This window comes from Macaca fascicularis, chromosome 16, assembly GCF_037993035.2.
Source record: "Macaca fascicularis isolate 582-1 chromosome 16, T2T-MFA8v1.1".
Classification (NCBI taxonomy): Eukaryota; Metazoa; Chordata; class Mammalia; order Primates; family Cercopithecidae; genus Macaca; species Macaca fascicularis.
The window spans coordinates 61,256,883-61,277,987 of NC_088390.1; the positions used below are offsets into that span (position 1 = coordinate 61,256,883).

The 21,105-nt window shown below is 53.7% G+C and overlaps 1 protein-coding gene and 1 long non-coding RNA gene across 4 annotated transcripts; one reads left to right on the top strand and one right to left on the bottom strand.

Moving 5' to 3' along the window:
* Positions 1 to 206: 206 nt before the first annotated feature.
* Positions 207 to 18,449, top strand: RAPGEFL1 (Rap guanine nucleotide exchange factor like 1). 2 transcript variants are annotated; one of them, XM_005584079.5, is made up of 15 exons: positions 207 to 859; positions 4,062 to 4,140; positions 6,946 to 7,081; positions 7,313 to 7,410; positions 11,400 to 11,512; positions 11,727 to 11,894; positions 12,944 to 13,041; positions 13,151 to 13,273; positions 13,832 to 14,010; positions 14,097 to 14,187; positions 14,727 to 14,777; positions 15,123 to 15,210; positions 15,443 to 15,507; positions 15,856 to 15,934; positions 16,181 to 18,449. In XM_005584079.5, exons 1-15 carry the CDS (start codon positions 340 to 342, stop codon positions 16,303 to 16,305), a joined length of 2,013 nt encoding a protein of 670 aa, XP_005584136.1. In that variant the 5' UTR covers positions 207 to 339; the 3' UTR covers positions 16,306 to 18,449. The 2 variants fall into 2 exon arrangements, with proteins under 2 accessions (XP_005584136.1, XP_005584137.1); XM_005584080.5 differs by having other exon boundaries at positions 15,880 to 15,934.
* LOC107127830 (uncharacterized) lies at positions 11,060 to 14,274 on the bottom strand. Of its 2 annotated transcripts, none has more exons than XR_001486087.4 (4): positions 14,212 to 14,274; positions 13,237 to 13,423; positions 12,536 to 12,721; positions 11,060 to 11,954 (listed from the first exon to the last, which is right to left on the bottom strand). It is a non-coding gene; the product is annotated as an uncharacterized lncRNA (long non-coding RNA). The 2 variants fall into 2 exon arrangements; XR_001486088.4 differs by having other exon boundaries at positions 14,181 to 14,274.
* Positions 18,450 to 21,105: the final 2,656 nt, after the last annotated feature.

Genomic DNA, 21,105 nt, shown 5'->3' on the forward strand with positions numbered 1-21,105 from the left:
GCCGCGTCCTCTCAGCCTTGCGCTCCGCCCGCTGCTTCTGCCGCCGCAGCGCAGAGCCGGGGGCACCGGCCCCGCAGCCTGCCCACTCTTCGGGCCGCGTGCCAGCTGCAGCCGGCATGGGGGGTTGCTGAGAGCGGGCACTCCTTCCTTCTGGCACCTCCCCCGGCTACTGGCCACTGGACTCTGGCCAGCGAGGCTCGGCACCTCTGGCCCCCAGTCCGGCTCCTGGCACGGTCCTCTGCTCCTCCAGCTCTGAGCATCGTGTCCCCGTCCGCCCCCCCGCCCGCGCCTGGGACACCTGGGTCCCCCGGCGGCCCCTAGGAGAGGGGCGGGGGGGGCATGAAGCCGCTGGAGAAATTTCTGAAGAAGCAGACGTCGCAGCTGGCGGGCCGAACGGTGGCGGGAGGTCCCGGCGGGGGTCCGGGGAGCTACGGTGGGCCTGGAGGGGGTGGGGGACCCGGCGGGGGCGGCTGTCCAGCCGGGGGACCGCGGTCGTTGCAGCGGCGTCAGAGCGTGTCTCGCCTGCTGCTCCCCGCTTTCCTCCGGGAGCCCCCCGCCGAGCTGGGGCTGGAGCCGCCCCCTGAGGAGGAAGGGGGAGAGCCAGCGGGGGTCGCGGAGGAGCCGGGCAGCGGGGGGCCCTGCTGGCTGCAGCTGGAGGAGGTGCCAGGGCCCGGGCCGCTCGGGGGAGGGGGGCCCCTGCGCTCCCCTTCCTCCTACTCATCTGACGAGCTGTCCCCGGGCGAGCCCTTGACTTCGCCGCCCTGGGCCCCCCTGGGCGCCCCCGAGCGGCCGGAGCATCTTCTGAACCGGGTTCTGGAACGGCTTGCTGGAGGGGCCACCAGGGACAGCGGCGCCTCAGGTAAGGAGCCAGTGGGCTTGAACACCCGGAGCAGGGGCTGGTCCCGGCTCCTCTTCCTTGCCCTTGGAGCGTGGGGGTGGCGCCGTGCTGAGGCCTGGTTATGGGGTTGAATGGTCCGCGGAAGCCGGCTAGGGGCCTAGCGGAGGCACAGACCCTCCCGCGGAAGAGGAGGGCAGTACCCACCTTCCTCCCTACAGCAGCCTCACCCCCATCTGGAGAAGCAACTGAGCCTCTTGCCTCTTACTCTCCTTCAGTCACCCTCCCTTTCCCCTGGGCATTGTAGCCACTGACTCCCATGGGTCCCTGATGTTGAATACCTCCTCCTGTGGCTCCAAATTAGGGCCTGACACATTAAGATGGAAGCTGCCCAGCGCAGCCATGCCACCCGCCAGAGGTGCTTGAGCCCTGAAAACCCTGGGGTCCCTGACTGTTCAGAGGCCTGCACAGCGCAGGCTGGCCCACCCCAGGAGGAAGTGCCAGACAGGCACAGGCCCCAAGCTGCCTTTTAGGCATCAGCAAAGGGATGCGTTGTCCTTAGCAGTTTGGTGGGGGGGATAGTGTTCTTCTTGGGGTAGACTCAGAAGGTGTCTGGCTGGGTCGGCATCAGGGCCCTGGAGCATCCAGGGCATCCAAGCGCCTCCAGCTTCCACTCTTCTCTTTTGGTGGCAGGCCTCAGCACACGGCTTTTTTTTTTTTTTTTTTTTTTTTTTGAGACATAGTCTCACTCTCACCCAGGCTGGAGTGCTGGAGTGCAGTGGTGCGATCTCAGCTCACTGCAACATCCACCGCCCAGGTTCAAGCGATTCTCCTGCCTCAGTCTCCCGAGTAGCTGGAACTACAGGCGCGTGCCACCACGCCTGGCTAATTTTTGTATTTTTAGTAGAGACAGCGTTTCACCGTGTTAGCCAGGATGGTCTCGATCTCCTGACCTCGTGATCTGCCTGCCTTGGCCTCCCAAAGTGCTGGGATTTCAGGCATGAGCCACCAGCCTGGCTAATTGTAGTTTTAGTAGAGACGGGGTTTCACCAACTTGGCCAAGCTGGTCTTGAACTCCTGACCTCGTGATTCACCCCCGCCCCCCCACCACCTCGGCCTCCCAAAGTGCTGGGATTACAGGCATGAGCCACTGGACCTGGCACACGGCCTCTTTAAAACATAATCACCACACCCTGAGAAGCTTATTCCCTAAATGATGATACTATTTCACCATTCCCTTTCAGCACCCCTACTAAGGGGCCTTTGAGGAAACCAAGGCCCCAAATGGCTGGTTAGTGGCTGAGGTAGAAGACCTAGGGGTCTCTAGGTCTAGCTCTAGGCATTGCACTAAGCCCAGGAGGGTCTGAGGTTTGGGAACCCTGGCTGAGACCCTAATGCTGAGGGCTTTCACACTTGCTCTCAGCCCTCGGCAGGGAACCCCAACCTAGATGTGTGGAGGGGGGCTCCACTCTCCTAGATCCTTCTCAAGACCTGGGTCCTCTCCTTTGGTGCAGACTGTAGTTGCCCTGGGGAGCTGACACCTTTTGGATTTAATTAGAAAAATATCAGACACACACAGCTCTCCTAACCATAACTTCCCGCCTACACCACACACCCTGTGTCTCTATGACACATTCCCTAGGGAGGCTGTACATTGGCCCAGAGCCTGCCTTGGAAAAGGCAGATGCCCAACTGTGGCCCCCATATCAGCATCTCTTCCACTCTGCTCCATCTTACTCTTCCTTTGCTCCAGCTTAGGAATCCTGTGAGATAAAGTCTATGAAGGATGTCAGGCCTCTCGTTTCCTCACCCCCATCCCTGAAGCTGGGGGTCAGAGCTGGGGGCTGACTCATTGTAAGAACACAGCAGGGTAGCTGGGCAGGGAGGAAAAGGGAGAAACTGTCTTTCCCCATTTACAGGGGCCTGGTGCCACATGCTCTGCTCATTCTCCCTTGGGGTAAGACTCCTGAAATGTCACCCATGTTATCTGGAAGCCTTGATTCCCAGAGTAACTGGTTTGGGAAATTCCAAACCAGTCTCAGGGTGAATGAGAATCAGCTTAACCTGCCACTCTGATGTTCTCCAATAAAACCAATGTTCTCAAGTCATCCTGGTCTCCTCCCAGGGTGTGTGGGAGAAGAGAACTTACAGAAGTTACTCTTAACCTACCAAAGCCTCTCCAACGTCCAAGCAGCCCCCTCTGACCACTAGGTTTTACCCTAACACTCTGCCTGCCTCGGGTTCTGGGTTCTTATTCCAGCTCCAGGCAAGTCCCTCCCAGCTCTGGGCCTCAGTTTCACATTTGCGAAATGAAATCGTTGCTAGAACTGACCACAGGGGATAGTGAACCAAAGGCAGTCAGAAGTCTTGGTTTTGTCCTGGGACCGTGCCTGGGGACCTGGCCCTAACCTGTCCTGGTGAGGACACCTGGCTCCCTCCCTGCACCTTGCCTGTCTGTGTGTGCCAGGCGGCCCTGCCCCACCCCAGGGCTGGCTGCAAGTCAGGGCGACCTTGTACCCGGCTGACTGGCTGAGCCAGGCCCAGACGGGGGTGTGGAGGGGAAAGGGGTGGTGAGAGGAGCCGCTCCCCTTCACCATTCCATCATTAACCCTTCTGTCTCTGGGCACCTAAAGGACACAGGATTTCTATTTAAAGGTTCTGGGATCAGAGCAATGGCAGTCTCTTCCAGTCAGGCTGGTTCCCACCTGCCTAGTTAGAACTCAAAGCTGTTAGGTAGGGAATGGGGAGGAGAAGAGGGATACACACACGCGCGCGCGCGCGCACACACACACACACACACACACACACACACACACACACACACACACACTCCCCACTGATGCTAACCTCTGTGTTTGGAAATACTCTTTGTCTAGAGAATCTTCTGTGGGCTACTTCTTTTTTCAGGCAGAACTCAAGCTTGGTGTGTTATCTGACCAACTTCCCACATACTCTGAAGAGAAGTGCACATGGCCATCAAAGGCACGCCCCCCACTTCCCTTCAGCTGCCTTGGCAGCTGCCAAACCCACCCCCGCAGCGGCTGCCCAGAACCTTTACACATGTGTGTGTGTGTGTGTGTGTGCAGAGCATGACGGGGCAGGTGGCTGGGGCTCCAGCCTGGCTAAAGAGAACTTGCCCTCAGGGGCAAGAGAAGGAGGCACTGCATTTCCAGTTTCATTCTGGAAGTGCCCTCCTGACATCCGTGGTGCCCACTGATCTTTACAGATATCCTGCTGGATGACATTGTCCTTACCCATTCTCTCTTCCTCCCGACGGAGAAATTTCTGCAGGAGCTACACCAGTAATATCCTTTTGTGGAGTTTGTAAAAGGAGAGGTCAGAAGGGAGCCACTCCCTCCATCCCACATGCAATCTCAGAGCCTAAACTCTCCCCTAGGAAACATACCTGGGGCTGGGTGTGGTGGCTCACGCCTGTAATCCCAGCACTTTGGAAGGCCAAGGTGGGTGGATCACCTGAGGTCAGGAGATCAAGACCAGCAGGGCCAACATGGTGAAACCCCATCTCTATTAAAAATACAAAAAATGGCCGGGCGCGGTGGCTCAAGCCTGTAATCCCAGCACTTTGGGAGGCCGAGACGGGTGGATCACGAGGTCAGGAGATCGAGACCATCCTGGCTAACACGGTGAAACCCCGTCTCTACTAAAAAATACAAAAAAAACTAGCTGGGCGAGGTGGCGGGCGCCTGTAGTCCCAGCTACTCGGGAGGCTGAGGCAGGAGAATGGCGTAAACCCGGGAGGCGGAGCTTGCAGTGAGCTGAGATCCGGCCACTGCACTCCAGCCTGGGCGACAGACTCCATCTCAAAAAAAAAAAAAACAAAAACAAAAAATTAGCCAGGCATGGTGCCACACACCTGTAACCCCAGCTACTTGGGAGGCTGAGGCAGGAGAATCACTCAAACCCAGGAGGCGGAGGTTGCAGTGAGCCGAGATCGCGTCACTGCACTCCAGACTGGGCGACAGAGTGAGACTCTGTCTCAAAAAAAAAAAAAAAAAAGAAAAGAAAAGAAAACATACCTGGGTTTCAGTCCCAGCTTTTCTACTAATCAGCTGTGTGACTTGGACAGATTACCTAACCTTGTGGGGACTCAGTTACCTCTTCTGTAAAATGGAGGTAAATAGCACCTGCCCTGCCTATTTATGAGCTGCTATGAAGATCACTCTGATAGCAGATATGGGAGTGCTTTGGAGGCTGCAGAGCCCTGTACAAATGAAAGGTGTTATTTATTTATTTATTTATTTATTTTGAGATGGAGTCTTGCTCTGTCATCCAAGCTGGAGTACAGTGGTGTGATCTCGGCTCACTGCAACCTCTGCCTCCTGGGTTCAAGTGATTCTCCTGTCTCAGCCTCCCCTGTAGCTGAGGACTACAGGCGCACACCACCACACCTGGCTACTTTTTGTATTTTTTGGTGGAGACGGAGTTTCACCATGTTGCCCAGGATGGTCTCGAACTCCTGACCTTAAGTGGTTTGCCTGCCTTGGCCTCTCAGAGTGCTGGGATTACAGGCGTGAGCCACTGCACCCAGCCATGGTGTTATTTTTCTACTAAAGGCGCCTCTATCCCCACTGAATTATTGCTCTAAAACATCTGGTTGCCCAGTGAGTTATGCTGGGGTCTGATGTAAACATCAGGCCACGGTTGTGCTTCAGTAGGGTCTGCTAGAGAGGAGCCGCTGGATGGGCTATTCATAGGGTCTCATGTAAGCATGGGCCTCTCACAGAGTTATTTTAAGACCTAATTGTAAATGTCAGACCATTGAGTACAATGTTACAGGCTCTTGGCCAGGTGCGGTGGCTCATGCTTTTGGATCCCAGCACTTTGAGAGGCTGAGGCGGGTAGATCACTTGAGGGCAGGAGTTTGAGATCAGCCTGGCCAACAAGGTCAAACTCCGTCTCTACTAAAATACAAAAAACTAGCCGGGCTTGGTGGCGGGCACCTAGTAGTCTCAGCAACTCGGGAGCCTGAGGCAGGAGAAATCGCTTGAACCCAGGAGGCAGAGGTTGCAGTGAGCTGAGATCGTGCCATTGTACTCCAGCCTGGGCAACAGAACCAGACTCCCTCTTAAATAAACAAACAAATAAAGTAACAAGCTGTCTTAGAAACACCAGGCCTTCCAGTGAGGTATAGTTAGGTTTGTGGTAAACACTATTGGCCTTTATTAGGTGCACTGTGAGCTCCAGGCCCTGGGCTGGCCAGAGGTTGGAAGGGTCTGGGCAGGTTATCCTCAAGTGAAAATCTAACCTGTCTAACCTGCAGGAGCTGGATGTGGTCAAGTGGTCATCACTATCTACCCTAAGCAAAAGCCTAGGCTGGGGCATTAGGAGGTCTTGGCTCCAGGACCCCTGAAACTCCTTTCTTTCTGGCCCCAAATCTAGAGAATATTTGGGGGCAATTTAGCCTCCCACCTTTCTTTCTTTCTTTTGAGATGGAGTTTTGCTCTTATTGCCCAGGCTGGAGTGCAATGGCGTGACCTTGGCTCACTGCAACCTCCGCCTTCTGGGTTCAAGAGATTCTCCTGCCTCAGCCTTCCAAGTAGCTGGGATTACAGGTTCCTGCCACCATGCCCGGCTAATTTTTGTATTTTTAGTAGAGACAAGGTTTCACCATGTTAACCAGGATGGTCTCAAACTCCTGACCTTAAGTGATCCACCTGCCTCAGCCTTGCAAAGTGCTGGGATTGCAGGTGTGAGCCACCGCACTTGGGCTTTTTTCCTTTTTTTTTTTTTTTTTTTTGACACAGAGTCTCCCTCTGTCACCCAGGCTGGAGTGCAATGGCCCTATCTCGACTCACTGCAACCTCTGCCTCCCGGGTTCAAGCGATTCTTGTGCCTCAGCCTCCGGAGTAGCTGGGATTACAGGCACCCACCACCATGCCCGGCGAATTTTTGTATTTTTAGTAGAGTCATGGTTTCACCATGTTGGCCAGACCAGTCTCGAACTCCTGACCTCAGGTGATCTGCCTGCCTCGGCCTCCCAAACTGCTGGGATTATAGGCGTGAGCCACTGCACCCAGCCTAGCCTCCCATCTTGCTTCTCAGTTCCTCAGGTCTGCTTACCTAGGGATTTTTCTTAACTTAAGGGTCAGCTTTGTTCGGGCAGGAGGCATGGAGGGCCCTGAGGGGCTGGGCCGGAAGCAGGCCTGTCTAGCCATGCTTCTCCATTTCTTGGACACCTACCAGGGGCTGCTTCAAGAGGAAGAGGGGGCCGGCCACATCATCAAGGTGGGCCTGGGGGAAGAGAAGGTGGGTAAACAGGCTATTAGCTCTGGAAGGGGGCCCCTGTGAAGGAGCCGTACTTCTTATGCTGGGTTCCTGGAAGGAAGAGATGCCAGGGGGCTTTAGCTTATATGGCTCTCCTGTGCTCAAAGGCATGGAGACCTTGCCCGGCCCCTGCAGAGAGTAGCCCTTGGGATGAGACCCCTTCCTTCACCTTCTTTGTCCTCCTCTCTCCAGGATCTATACCTGCTAATTATGAAGGACGAGTCCCTTTACCAGGGCCTCCGAGAGGACACTCTGAGGCTGCACCAGCTGGTGGAGACGGTGGAACTAAAGTGAGGGGGAGTGGGGCAGGGGTGGGAACAGGAAAGAGGTTCCCTGCGTTCGTCTACTACAGGGGCTGCCTCTGGCCTATTGGCTCCAATATGGATTTGCTTGTTTGTTTGTTTTGAGACAGAGTCTTACTCTGTTGCCCAGAATGAAGAGCAGTGGCGCAATCTAGGCTCACTGCAACCTCCACCTCCTGGGTTCCAGTGATTCTCATGCCTCAGCCTCCTGAGTAGCTGGGATTACAGGGGTGCACCCTGCCTGGCTAATTTTTGTACTTTTTGTAGAGATGAGTTTCATCATGTTGGCCAGGCTGGTCTCGAACTCCTGGCCTCAAGTGATCTGCCCGCCTCAGCCTCCGAAAGTGCTGGAAATACAGGTGTGAGCCACTGTGCCCCGCTTCCAATATGGTTTTATTTCAGCTCTTTTCTCTCACAGGAGGGTGGCACAAAGCGCTGTCTCCAGTCACTTTTTTGTCCATTCTCCCATTCATTTGTCTGATAATCCAGTGGTGTAATGGTAAATATTTAACAACCAGTGCTACAGGAGAAAGAACCCTGATTTGTAGCTTTTGCTGATTCCTACAGTGTAAACTCTGTCACCATGGCTGATTTCAAGCTACCAACGTGACAGCACTGAAGGAGGAGCTGGGAAGAGACGTGCAGCACAGGCCATTATGTAGTATCTCCACCATATTGTAGATGCAGTAAAAGGTAGTGAAATGGCTGGGCAAGGTGGCTCACGCACTTTGGGAGGCCAAGGCGGGTGGATCACTTAAGGTTCAAGACCAGCCTGGCTAACATGGTGAAACCCTGTCTTCACTACAAAAAAAAAATAGGGCCGGGCGCCGAGGCGGGCAGAACATGAGGTCAGGAGTTTCAGAGCAGCCCGGCCAATATGGTGAAACCCCATCTCTACTGAAAATACAAAAATTAGCCGGGTATGGTAGCACGCGCCTGTAGTCCCAGCTACTCGGGGGGCTGAGGCAGAAGAATTGCTTGAACCCAGGAGGCGGAGGTTGCAGTGAGCTGAGATCACCTTACTGCACTCCAGCCTGGGTGACAGAGTGAGACTCCATCTCTAAAAAAAAAAAAAAATGCCAGGTGCGGTGGCTCACACCTGTAATCCCAGCACTTTGGGAGGCCAAGGTGGGCGAATCATGAGGTCAGGAGTTTGAGACCAGCCTGACCAACATGGTGAAACCCTGTCTCTACTAAAAATAGAAAAATTAGCCGGGCACCGTGGCATGTGCCTGTAATCCCAGCTACTCAGGAGGCTGAGGCAGGAGAATGTCTTGAACCCGGGAGGCAGAGGTTGCAGTGAGCTGAGATTGCATCACTGCACTCCAACCTGGGTGACAGAGTGGACTCCGTCTCAAGAAAAAAAAAAAAAAAAAAGGTGGGCCGGGTGTGGTGGTTCACCCCTGTAATCCCAGCATCCCAGCACTTTGGGAGGCCGAGGTGAGCAGATTACGAAGTCAAGAGATCAAGACCATTATGGCCAACATGGTGAAACCCCGTCTCTACTAAAAATACAAAAATTAGCTGGGTATGGTGGCATGCGCCTGTAGTCCCAGCTACTCGGGAGGCTGAGGCAGGAGAATCGCTTGAACCCAGGAGTGAGCCGAGATTGTGGCACTGCACGCCAGCCTGATGACAGAGCGAGACTCCATCTCAAAAAGAAAAAAAAAGTGAAACAGGAAGGAAACTACTTTTTTTATAATAACTTATTTGATTACAAATTTTATGTATGATTTATTAATTTGTATTATTATTTTTCAATAGAGACAGGGTTTCATTATGTTGTCCAGGCTGGGCTCCAGCAATCCTCCCACCTTGGCCCTCCAAAGTGTTGGGATTCTAAGTGTGAGCCACCATACCTGGCCTGACTATAAGTTTAAAACATATATATGGAGATATATTTATTTATTTATATTTTAATGGCTCTTTAAAAAACAGTTGGCAAAATTCCCCAGAACTTAACAATATGCTCTTGTGAGCCAGTGTGAACCAGCTTCAGGACACCACTGCATCCATCCATCCATCCATCCATCCATCCATCCATCCATCCATCCATTCTGCCCTTTTAGTTTCTCTCTTCTCTGTCCCCAGCACAATTAGGGAGGCCTCAGCTTGTGGTCTAACATCCTTCTCTCCCTTCTCTGTGCTGACACTAGAGAGATCTTTCATGCTCCTGTTCCAAAGGCATCCCTGCTCCCCATGCTTCCAAGAGAAAGTGAAACATCCCAGCATTGGATACCCTTCCCTTTCTGCCTTCTGCTGTTCCTTCCCATCTCATCTGCATCCCATCCATCCATAACACCTCAACTCCTGCACTCTCCAACTTCCCACGGTCCGTTATATTGTCCACCCCAGAATGCCAGAATGCCCTCCTCCCACCCCCTTCTCTTTCTTTCTTTTTTTTTTTTTCTGAGACGGAGTCTTGCTCTGTCGGCCAGGCTGGAGTGCAGTGGCACGATCTCAGCTCACTGCAAGCTCCGCCTCCTGGGTTCACACCATCCTCCTGCCTCAACCACCTGAGTAGCTGGGACTATGGCGCCGGCCCCCATGCCCAGCTAATTTTTTGTATTTTTTTTTTTTTTTTTTTTGAGACGGAGTCTCGCTCTGTCGCCCAGGCTGGAGTGCAGTGGCTGGATGGATCTCAGCTCACTGCAAGCTCCGCCTCCCGGGTTCATGCCATTCTCCTGCCTCAGCCTCCCGAGTAGCTGGGACTACAGGCGCCCACCACCTCGCCCGGCTAGTTTTTTGTATTTTTTTAGTAGAGACGGGGTTTCATCATGTTAGCCAGGATGGTCTCGATCTCCTGACCTCGTGATCCGCCCGTCTCGGCCTCCCAAAGTGCTGGGATTACAGGCTTGAGCCACCGTGCCCGGCCTTGTATTTTTTTTTTAGTAGAGATGGGGTTTCACCGTGTTAGCCGGGGTGGTCTAGATCTCCTGACCTCATGATCCACCCGCCTTGGCCTCCCAAAGTGCTGGGATTACAGGCGTGAGCCTCTGCACCCAGACATTTTTTTTTCTTTTTTTTTTTTTGAGATGGAGTCTTGCTCTGTCACCAGGCTGGAGTGCAATGGTGTGATCTCGGCTCACTGCAACCTCCGCCTCCCGGGTTCAAGCGATTCTTCTGCCTCAGCCTCCCAAGTAGCTGGGATTACAGGTGCACACCACCAAGCCCTGGCTAATTTATATATTTTTAGTAGAGACGGGGTTTCACCATGTTGGCCAGGCTGGTCTTGAACTCCTGGCCTCAAGTGATCTGCCCACCTCGGCCTCCCAATCCCTCCCAAAGTGCTGGGATTATAGGCGTGAGCCACTGCACCTGGCCTCCACCTCCTTCTCTTCCTGCTCTCCTCCAAGGCCCAGGTCAAATGCTATCTTCTTGATGAAAACTTCCTAGATCTTCCTTTTAGGAATAGCTTTCTCCTTCCCCACACCAGCAGAACCCTCCTGGTGCCTTTGTTACATCATCAACGCCTCCTGCCTGGCTTTAGAAGTAGCTGGATGCCTGTCTATCTCCTTCCCAGACTGTGAAGTTATTTTCAGCAAAATTCAGCAAATGGCTGATGACCTACTACCTACCATGTGCCAAGCAGTGTGCTAGGCCCTGAAGGATGAAAAAATATTCAGTAGGAACCAAATCCCAGTCCTCAAAAACTCTCAATCTCATAGAAGAGATAAGAGGTGAACATAAACATTATCCCAATGTTCTATAGTAGTTGAGACAAGAAAGTGACCTTCCTGGTGGGTGGGGTGGACCAGAGAAGAATTCATGGAAAAGGTGGCATTTGATTAGGATTACTTGGACAATTATCCCATCCTGCTCATTGTCCTCTCTTCTGACCCCCTTAACCACCTTCTGAAACTGTTGCTGGTACATCCTTGACCCAATTCTGATATTCTTGCTTGATGTTGCCTGCTTGGTGTTGGTTGTCCATATGCCTGGCAGGGCGTGCTGATGCCCAGCTGTGTCCATGCCAGGATTCCAGAGGAGAGTCAGCCACCCAGCAAGCAGGTGAAGCCACTCTTCCGCCACTTCCGCCGGATAGACTCCTGTCTGCAGACCCGCGTGGCCTTCCGGGGCTCTGATGAGAGTGAGTGTGGGCATTAGGAGGGGCAGGGTGTCCTGAGTGGTTCAGGCGGACATGTCTCTGGGTCTTGGGCACCCTCAGTGGTATCTGGGTGGTAGAACCAGCCCCTTTCACAGGACCTTCTTCAGAGGTGGGGAACAGTGGCACCCTGGAGGAAACTGTTCCAGCTGCTGCCACTCTGCCCTCTGTTGAAAGCCATTTTCCTGTTTCCGTCCAGTCTTCTGCCGCGTATACATGCCTGACCACTCTTACGTGACCATACGCAGCCGCCTTTCAGCATCTGTGCAGGACATTCTGGGTTCTGTGACGGAGAAACTTCAATATTCAGAGGAGCCCGCGGGGCGTGAGGATTCCCTCATCCTGGTAGCTGTGGCCTCCTCAGGAGGTGAGGGTCAGGAAGAACTGGGCTGATGCTCCGAGAGGAGAAACTCACAAGCTCAGTGCCCTGTGGGAGGGGAAGAGACTGAATTCTAGGCCCTTGCTACTCAAAGTATGGTCCTGGGACAAGCCTCAGGTGCATCACCTGAGAGCTTGTTAGGATGCAACATCTTGCTAGGTGCAGTGGTGCAAACCTGCAGTCCCGGCTACTCAGGAGGATTGCTTGAGCCCAGGAATCCAAGGTAGTACATTATGATTGCACCTGTGAATAGGCACTGTGCTCCATCCTGGGCAACATAACAAGACTCTGTCTCTAAAAGAGATGCAGCATATGAGACCCCACCCCAGACCTGCTGGTCTTGTTCAAATCAGCATTTGAACAAGACCCCTAGGAGACTCCTGTGCCTACTACAGTTTGGGAGGCACTAGCTGGGCATGGTAGTGTGCACCTGTAATCCCAGCTACTTGGGAGGCTGAGGCAGGAGAATCACTCAAACCCAGGAGGCGGAGGTTGCAGTGAGCCGAGATCGTGACACTGTGCTCCAGTCTGGGCAACAAGAGCAAAACCCTGTCTCAAAAAAAAAAAAAAAGTTTGGGATGCCCTGGTCTAGGACTCAGGTTCTGACCTAGGTGCTGCCCATCACTCACCTATGGATTGTGTTCTGGTCCTTTAACCTCCCGGTGTATGTAAGGATGCCACATTTCTCAGGCTAAAGACACAGGATGAGTGGGAAGGCAGAAAGCCAGCAATGTCGCTGAAGCTTTGTTTTCCTCTACGGTAGGAAAACATTTCAGCCTTCCCGGTGTCACAAGGACAACAGAGTAAGAGAAAAGCTGTGAAAGAAAGGGAGTAGAAAAAAGTTACAAATGCAAAAGAAATCATCATTTGACCAATTCCAGATAAATATGGCATAAACTGGTGATAATATGAGTTCCATTCGTCTATAATGTGTCAGTGTGGGGTGAGGAGTTTTTGGATAGGACAGAGCCAAGTGTGGGGTGTGTGTGAGGGTCCAGGCAGCAGGGGCTGAGGATGAGCAGCTCTTTCTCCTGCAGAGAAGGTCCTTCTCCAGCCCACTGAGGACTGTGTTTTCACCACACTGGGCATCAATAGCCACCTGTTTGCCTGTACTCGGGACAGCTATGAGGCTCTGGTAAGAACTTCCCAAGGCCTTGGCTGGAATGGAGGGGCTGAGGGGGCCTGTGAGCAATCTCTCATCCTGCCACCAGGAGCCCAGCTCCTATACCCCTGCCTGCCACCAGGTGCCCCTCCCCGAGGAGATCCAGGTCTCCCCTGGAGACACGGAGATCCACCGAGTGGAGCCTGAGGACGTTGCCAACCACCTAACTGCTTTCCACTGGGAGCTGTTCCGATGTGTGCACGAGGTGGGGACCGAGGCTGGCGCTGTGCTGGGGGGCTGGAGGGAGAAATGTGCCATTGGGAGACGGTGTTCGCAGCACAACATCCTGGTTCAAGGCTCACTTGCAGCAAGCCCTTGGGCAACGCATGGCCGTAACCTCTCTTTGTTCCCCCATCTGAAAAAAATCGCAGAGAGAGAGAGACCTCAGAGCAGAGTGGCTCAGGGCCCAAGTGCTGCTTACACAGAACCTGACCCAGGATTTGTGTTTTTAAAATATTCACTATTAAAGAAATAAAATAAGGCAGAGACAATAATGCCTAGCAGATGGTTGTCTTGAGGATGTCAGCCGTGAGCGCTTGCCTGGCACCTAGTAAGTGCTCAGTAGCTGGTGAAATATTATTAATGCGGGTTGTTTTCTTTTTCCGCATCTTTGCCGCCTCCTGTCCCTTCTATTTTTCTATTTTCCACCCCTTCCGCCCCCGCCCTCCTGCCTTTCGCTCCTCATCGCCTTGCACTGCCATCTTCCCACCCACTCCCCTCACTGACGGGCGCCCTGGCCGCCTCTCCGCTGCCGTGGGTGCAGCTGGAGTTCGTGGACTACGTGTTCCACGGGGAGCGTGGCCGCCGGGAGACGGCCAACCTGGAGCTGCTGCTGCAGCGCTGCAGCGAGGTCACGCACTGGGTGGCCACCGAAGTGCTGCTCTGCGAGGCCCCGGGCAAGCGCGCGCAGCTGCTCAAGAAGTTCATCAAGATCGCGGCCCTGTGAGTGCGGCCGTCGGCGGGAGGGGGAGCCCAGGCCCGAGGCCCGCGCCGCCGCCCGCCCCTGACCCCGCCTCCCACCCCCGCAGCTGCAAGCAGAACCAGGACCTGCTGTCTTTCTACGCCGTGGTCATGGGGCTGGACAACGCTGCTGTCAGTCGCCTTCGACTCACCTGGGAGGTGATGAGACCCCTCCGTTCCTACCTGGGGATCTGGGCATCCCGGGCTCCCCGAATTGCGTCCTCTCGGGACGGCCGCTGGCCTGGTGGGAGTCTTTGTGCCAATTGGAGAGAGGCGCCCTCTTCTGGCATACGCAACCCCAGGGCGCACAGCTTGGCTAATGGACCCTGTCTTTGTGCAAATGAGTGAAAAGCCAGGATCCCGCCTGAGTCGCAGCAGGCAGCCCTTGGCCAGGTCAGGTCGCAGACTTGGCTGTGGGAGTTGGGCTGATTTTCAGCCATAGTCAGTGGGGCCATCTTTGTACAAAGCACCTACATAAGAGAGACCTGGCCTTCCCCAGAATAATGAATTCCTCTGGGCTGTTTCAAGGTTCTAGACTTAGCCAAGGCCTGACTTCATTTCCCCACCCACCAGCTTCCCAGCCCCTTACAAGCCATGCAGGCCCTTTTACCCTCCAACAGGGAGAATTAATCCGAGGCTCCCATGTAACCCAAGGAGCTCCACTCTGATATCCCTTCTCCTTCCTTCAAATTCTGCAGAAGCTGCCAGGGAAATTCAAGAACTTGTTCCGCAAATTTGAGAACCTGACGGTGAGTGGGTTTGGCTCTTTCTTCTGCTCTTGGACTTAGAGCCCAGAAACCCTCTGTTCCCATAAACCCCCTTCCTCGAGCTTTCCTTTCAAGGTGTTTAGGGTGTGTGTGCGACCCCCACCCTCCTTACCATGCTGGAGGGGGAGGGTGGAAGGATTGCGCCCCTGTGTTTCTTGAAGTAAAGGGGGAGTAGTCAGGCCCCTCCCCACCACACCATTAGAAAACCCCCAGTACCCCTATCTGATGAGGAATGTATACAGGGCAGGGGGTAAGGGAGGAAGCTGGGGACATCTTTGGGATGCATTGGCCAGTCTGTCCCTTGATCTCTCTCCTGTGGAATACTAGGACCCCTGCAGGAACCACAAAAGCTACCGAGAAGTGATCTCCAAAATGAAGCCCCCTGTGATTCCCTTTGTGCCTCTGATCCTCAAAGGTGAGAGAGTAACTCCCAAGCTGTGCTGCTTCCACCCATGCTTCCCTTCTCCTATATCCCGCTTCAGACTTCCAGCCCCCTCTCGACTCAGCCCTGAGTATCCGCCTGGAGAGGAGCCCCCCACCCCAGACACAGTGGGTTCTGGGGAAGAGCGGGGTCCTCAGGTGCAGGGGCCCCTTTGGACCTCCTCTCTTATCCTTTCCTCACATTGGATTCTCTCCACATCCCCTAGATCTGACTTTTCTGCACGAAGGGAGTAAGACCCTTGTAGATGGTTTGGTGAACATTGAGAAGCTGGTGAGTGAGTGGCACTGCAAACCTCTAGTCCCACAAGTGAGGGGCTTGCATCCTCTCCCTCTCTCATCACCTCCCAAAAATAGCAGCCTTCCTCCAAGTGCCCAGCTTGCCTAACAGACTCTTGACTGTCTCCCTGGTGGCATCACTGTGGCAACCCACCCACGGGTGGCAGAGCTGACAGGCAGCTTGGGGGCAACTCCACCTCCCCCTCACCTGGCACTCTGTTACACCCACTCCTTTGGTCCTTCAGAGACCCTCCAGAATTGGAGACTGGAGGGAGTAAAGCAGAGTTGGAGAATGGCGGAGGGGGAGCATAAGAGGGGGAGCCTCTTTCTCTGCCCCTTTCAGGGCTCATTCCTTGTCATCTCCCAGCATTCAGTGGCCGAAAAAGTGAGAACAATCCGCAAATACCGGAGCCGGCCCCTTTGTGAGTACCCAGGGTACTGAAAGCAGTACAGGTAGAGCTTTGACTGAATGGGAGGGTTCAGGGCAGAACTCCCTGTCCAAATGTGTATTTCCATACACTTGCTGGTTCCCCATTCTGTCCTTGCCTCTGCAGAGGCCTTCTTGCCCAACATCTGTCTCATTCCACAGCCTGATCCTCTGCCCGGTGTGTGTGTAGAGGAAAAAGGGAGGCTGGGAACCTGACTGCCTCTCCCTCTTTACCCACTAGGCTTGGACATGGAGGCATCCCCCCATCACCTGCAGACCAAGGCCTACGTGCGCCAGTTTCAGGTCATCGACAACCAGAACCTCCTCTTCGAGCTCTCCTACAAGCTGGAGGCGAATAGTCAGTGAGAGTGGAGGCTCCAGTCAGACCCGCCAGATCCTTGGGCACCTGGCACTCAAGCACTTTGCACGATGTCTCAACCAACATCTGACATCTTTCCCACGGAGCAACTTCCTGCTCCACGGGAAAGAGTTGGATGGATTTACCCCTGGACCCATAAGTCTGTTCATCCTGCTGAAGTCCTCTCCCCATTGCTCCTTCAAGCCAAAACTACACTTTGCTGGTTCCTGTCCCCTCTGAGAAAGGGGGCAGAAAGCTCCTTCCTCTATCCCTCCCATCGAGATCTGTTCTGGGGATGGAGCTTCCAACTTCCTCTTCCCAGCAGGAAAGAATGCCGCCCACCCTTCTGCCTTGCAGAGTGGGATTGTGGGAGGGATTGGCAGCCTTCTCCACCACCTGTCCAGCTTCTTCCTGGTCAGGGCTGGGACCCCAAGGAATATTATGTTGCTCTGTGTGTGTGTGTGTGTATGTCTCCTTTTAGGGAGCAGGAGTGCATCTGGTAATTGAGGGCGGATGTTGGGTGTACTGGGGAGGGGTCCTTCTGTTTGGTGCTACCCTTGTCTACTCTGCCCCTGGATGGTACGGGGTGCTTTCTCCACCCCCACACTCCCTGCTCAGCTCCTCATGCTGCCCTGCATGCCCAGGCTGGTGAGCCAAGCTGCTTTTCAGGGCAGGGAGTGGCAGCAGGTAGGAGGGGTTACCCGTCAGCCCTTGCAAGTCCCCCACTCAGGCCTCTGGAAGGTCCGGGAATGGACTCTGATGAGAGGGTAAAAGATGCTCAGGGAAACACAGGCCTCAGCTGCCTAGAGGACCCTCCCCCTGCCTTGCAGTGGGCTGGGGTAGAGCAGTATCAGGAGCTAGGGGTGTCTGCTGCCCACATTCCTGCTTTTTGGGGTATCTAACTGCTAAGGAGGGAGTTGGCATCCCCCTTCTGACTCATGTGTCTGACACCAACAACATGGTCTCTGTCCCTCTCCCTGTCTTTTTTTTTTTTTTTTTTTTTGAGACGGAGTCTCGCTGTGTCGCCCAGGCTGGAGTGCAGTGGCCGGATCTCAGCTCACTGCAAGCTCTGCCTCCCGGGTTTTTACGCCATTCTCCTGCCTCAGCCTCCCGAGTAGCCGGGACTACAGGCGCCCGCCACCTCGCCCAGCTAGTTTTTTGTATTTTTTAGTAGAGACGGGGTTTCACCGTGTTAGCCAGGATGGTCTCGAACTCCTGACCTCGTGATCCGCCCGTCTCGGCCTCCCAAAGTGCTGGGATTACAGGCTTGAGCCACCGCGCCCGGCCTCCCTCACCCTGTCTTGACTCCTCCTTTGTCCTCCCCATAGAGCTGGGATGGGGTGGATCCCTATACCTGGGGCAGGCAGCCCCAAAGTGGGGGAGGGGGATGGCGGAGACTGTAAAGGCGCCACCGGACTCTGGCAAGGCCTTTATTACCTCTGCTCCCCTCCCTCCCATCACCAGCCTCAAGGCCTGAGGGGTGCAGGGGCTCCTGGCAGCTACTGGGTGAGGTTTCCTGGCACAGCCTCACCCTTCTTTCTGGCACCACCTCTTTCCCTTTTGAAGAGGCAGCAATAGCAGTAGCAAAAGCAGCTGCTGTTCCTGCTATGAGGGTGTATATATTTTTTACCCAAAGTTCTGGAATTGTACATTTATTTTTTAAAACTCAAAGAGGGAAAGAGCCTTGTATCATATGTGAACATTGTATCATAGGTAATGTTGTACAGACCCTTTTATACAGTGATCTGTCTTGTTCCTGTGGCAAAAATCCTCTATGAACATAGGCAGGCGCTGTGCCCCATGCCCTCTTGCCCTGACAGTGTCCCATGGGCCCCTTCCTGTTCCCTGCCCCCTCCCTGCTACTGCTGATGCACTCTCCTCTCCCTGCGGCCCCCAGCTTCCCAGCCTTCCTCCTGACCCCTTCCAGCAGCCTTGGAACTCCAGCTGCCACCACCCTCTGGGTCGAATGCTGGGACACACTGGCCCAGTCTTTGCTGCTGCTCACCCCAACCTTGATGCCTGCCCAGGGACCCCCCAGCCCCCTCCCCTTGCCCTGCAGCTTTAACAGAGTGAACCATGTGTATTGTACAGGCGCGGTTGTCATTGCAGAAACTGCTGGGTGGAAAAGAAGCCGATAAAGTCTATGAATCAACCTGTCTGCTGTTCTCCATTCTGTTTTCTTTGAGGCTGTGGAAGGGCTGAGGGAGGGGAGAGGGGATGACCCCCCAGTGCTGCCAGGAGCAGGGCTGTTTTGGAGAGACTTTGAAAATGTGGGTGGCTGGGTACAGTGGCTCATGCTTGCTTGTAATCCCAGCACTTTGGGAGGCCGAGGCGGGCAGATCACCTGAGGTCAGGAGTTCGAGACCAGCCTGGCCAACATGGTGAAACGCTGTCTCTACTAAAAATACAAAAATTAGCCAGGTGTGGTGGTGCACTCCTGTAATCCCAGCTACTTGGGAGGCTGAGGCAGGAGACTAGCTTGAACTCAGGAGGCGGAGGTTGCAAGGCTCAATAGCACTCCAGCCTGGGCAACAGAGCAAGGCTCTGCCTAAAAAAAAAAAAAAGAAAAGAAAGAAAATGTGGGTGAGAGGAAAAGAGGCCAACCTCACGACATGTCACATAATGCCTGGAACTCAGAAGAGGGGATGTTTTAGTTCATACATGTTCCAGGTGGCATAAATAGATCACGTTTAATTCTAATCCTGTGAGGTAGAAGATGGAGGCAGAACAGTCCCAGAATAATTACTAGTGAGGGCACTGGCCCCCTAACCCAGGTCTGTCCCTGCAGACAGCATGCACTGTTCACACAACCAATATTTACCAGTACTACTAAGAGTATAGGGCGCAGAGAGCCTAGCGTTAGGCTCAAATGATAGCCTGAGTTCCAGAAGACATCATACACTCAAATAGCTATGCCTGGGCCCTCAATCTTCCGCATTCACATCTGTTTCTGCCTCAATCTTCTGCATCTCAGAAAAATGGTCCTCTCATCCACCCAGGTTTTCTCGCTCTGTTGCCAAAGCTGGAGTGCAATCTTGGCTCACTGCAACCTCTGCCTCCCAGGTTCAAGTGATCCTCCTGCCTCCGCCTCCTGAGTAGCTGGGATTACAGGCACAGGCCACCACACCCGGCTAATTTTTGTATTTTTAATGGAGACAAGGTTTCACCATGTTGGCCAGGCTGATCTCAAACTCCTAACCTCAAGTGATCCACCCACCTTGGCCTCCCAAAGTGCTGGGATTACAGGTGTGCGCCACTGCCCAGCCACCCGCCAAAGTTTTCTTTTCTTTTTTTTTTTTTGAGATGGAGTTTTGCTCTTGTTGCCCAGGCTGGAGTGCAATGGCGTGCTCTCCGGCTCACCACAACCTCCGCCTCCTGAGTTCAAGCAATTCTCCTGCCTCAGCCTCCCTAGCAGCTGGGATTACAGGCCACCACACCCAGCTAATTTTGTATTTTTCGTAGAGACGGGGTTTCTCCATGTTGGTCAGGCTGGTCTTGAACTCCCAACCTCAGGTGATCCGCCTGCCTCAGCCTCCTAAAGTGCTGGGATTACAGACGTGAGCCACCGCGCCCAGCCCACGCACCCAAGTTTTCAAGGCAAAAATATAGGACTCATCATTGGTGCCTCTTTCTCCCACCCCTCATTCATCTCAGCCAGTCGCATCAGCTACAATTCCAGAGCATTTTCTGAGTGATCCACTTCTCTGTGACTCCCCTGTGACCACACTAGTCCAAACCACCTTCATATGTTCCCAGCCTCCTACGTGGTCTGTCAGCTTCCTCTCTCCGATCCATCCCTACCTGCCACCAGTGTGATTTCCACATGGCAGCCAGGGTGTTCTTTCAAAAGCAACAATCACGCTGGGCATGGTGGCTCAAGCCCATAATCCTAGCACTTTGGGAGGCTGAGGCAGGAGGATCGCTTGAGCCCAGGAGTTCAAGACCAGCTTGGGCAACATAGTGAGACCCTGTCTCTACAAAAAAAAAAAAAAAAAAAAATTAATGAGGCTGCAGTGAGCTGTGATGGCACCACTACACTGCAGCCTGAGCAACAGAGTGAGACCCTGTTTCAAAAAATGTTTCCAAAAAAAAAAGAAAGAGAGAGAGAAGGAAGGAGGGAGGGAGGGAGGGAGGGAGGGGGGAAGGAAGGAAGGAAGGAAGGAAGGAAGGAAGGAAGGAAGGAAGGAAGGAAGGAAGGAAGGAAGGAAGGAAGGAAGGGAAGGAAAAAAACAAAAAAAAACAAAAAAAACCCCAGCGTCCTTCAACACATGAATGGACAAATACACTGGGGCATATTCTTATGGTGGAATACTATACAGCAAGAAAAAAGAACAAATTATTAATACGTGCATGAATGAATCTCACAGACTTAATGTTAATTAAAGGAAGCCAGACACAGGCTGGGCATGTTGGCTCACACCTCTAATTTGAGCACTTTGGGGGCCTGAAGTAGGAGGATCTCTTAAGCCCAGGAGTTCAAGACCAGTCTGGCCAACATAGTGAGACCCCCATCTCTACAAAAACTAAAAAATGTAGCTGAGCATGGTGTCTTGTGCCTCTAATCCCAGCACTTTGGGAGGTTGAGGCAGAAGAATCACTTGAGTCCAGGAGTTTGAGACCAACTCAGGCAACATAGGGAGACCTTGTCTCTAAAAAAAAATTAAAAAGAGGTCGGGCGTGGTGGCTCACGCCTGTAATTCCAGCACTTTGGGAGGCCGAGGTGGGCGGATCACCTGAGGTCAGGAGTTCGAGACCAGCCTGACCAGCATGGAGAAACTCTACTGAAAATATAAAATTAGCCGGGCGTG

What these genes read in the sequence shown, in the direction of transcription:
- RAPGEFL1 (XM_005584079.5), top strand. Translation starts at nt 340, where the DNA reads ATGAAGCCGCTGGAGAAATTTCTGAAGAAGCAGACGTCGCAGCTGGCG. An exon ending in CAGGGACAGCGGCGCCTCAG is followed by an intron (nt 860 to 4,061) that starts GTAAGGAGCCAG and finishes TGATCTTTACAG; the next exon opens with ATATCCTGCTGGATGACATT. An exon ending in CTGCAGGAGCTACACCAGTA is followed by an intron (nt 4,141 to 6,945) that starts ATATCCTTTTGT and finishes CTTAAGGGTCAG; the next exon opens with CTTTGTTCGGGCAGGAGGCA.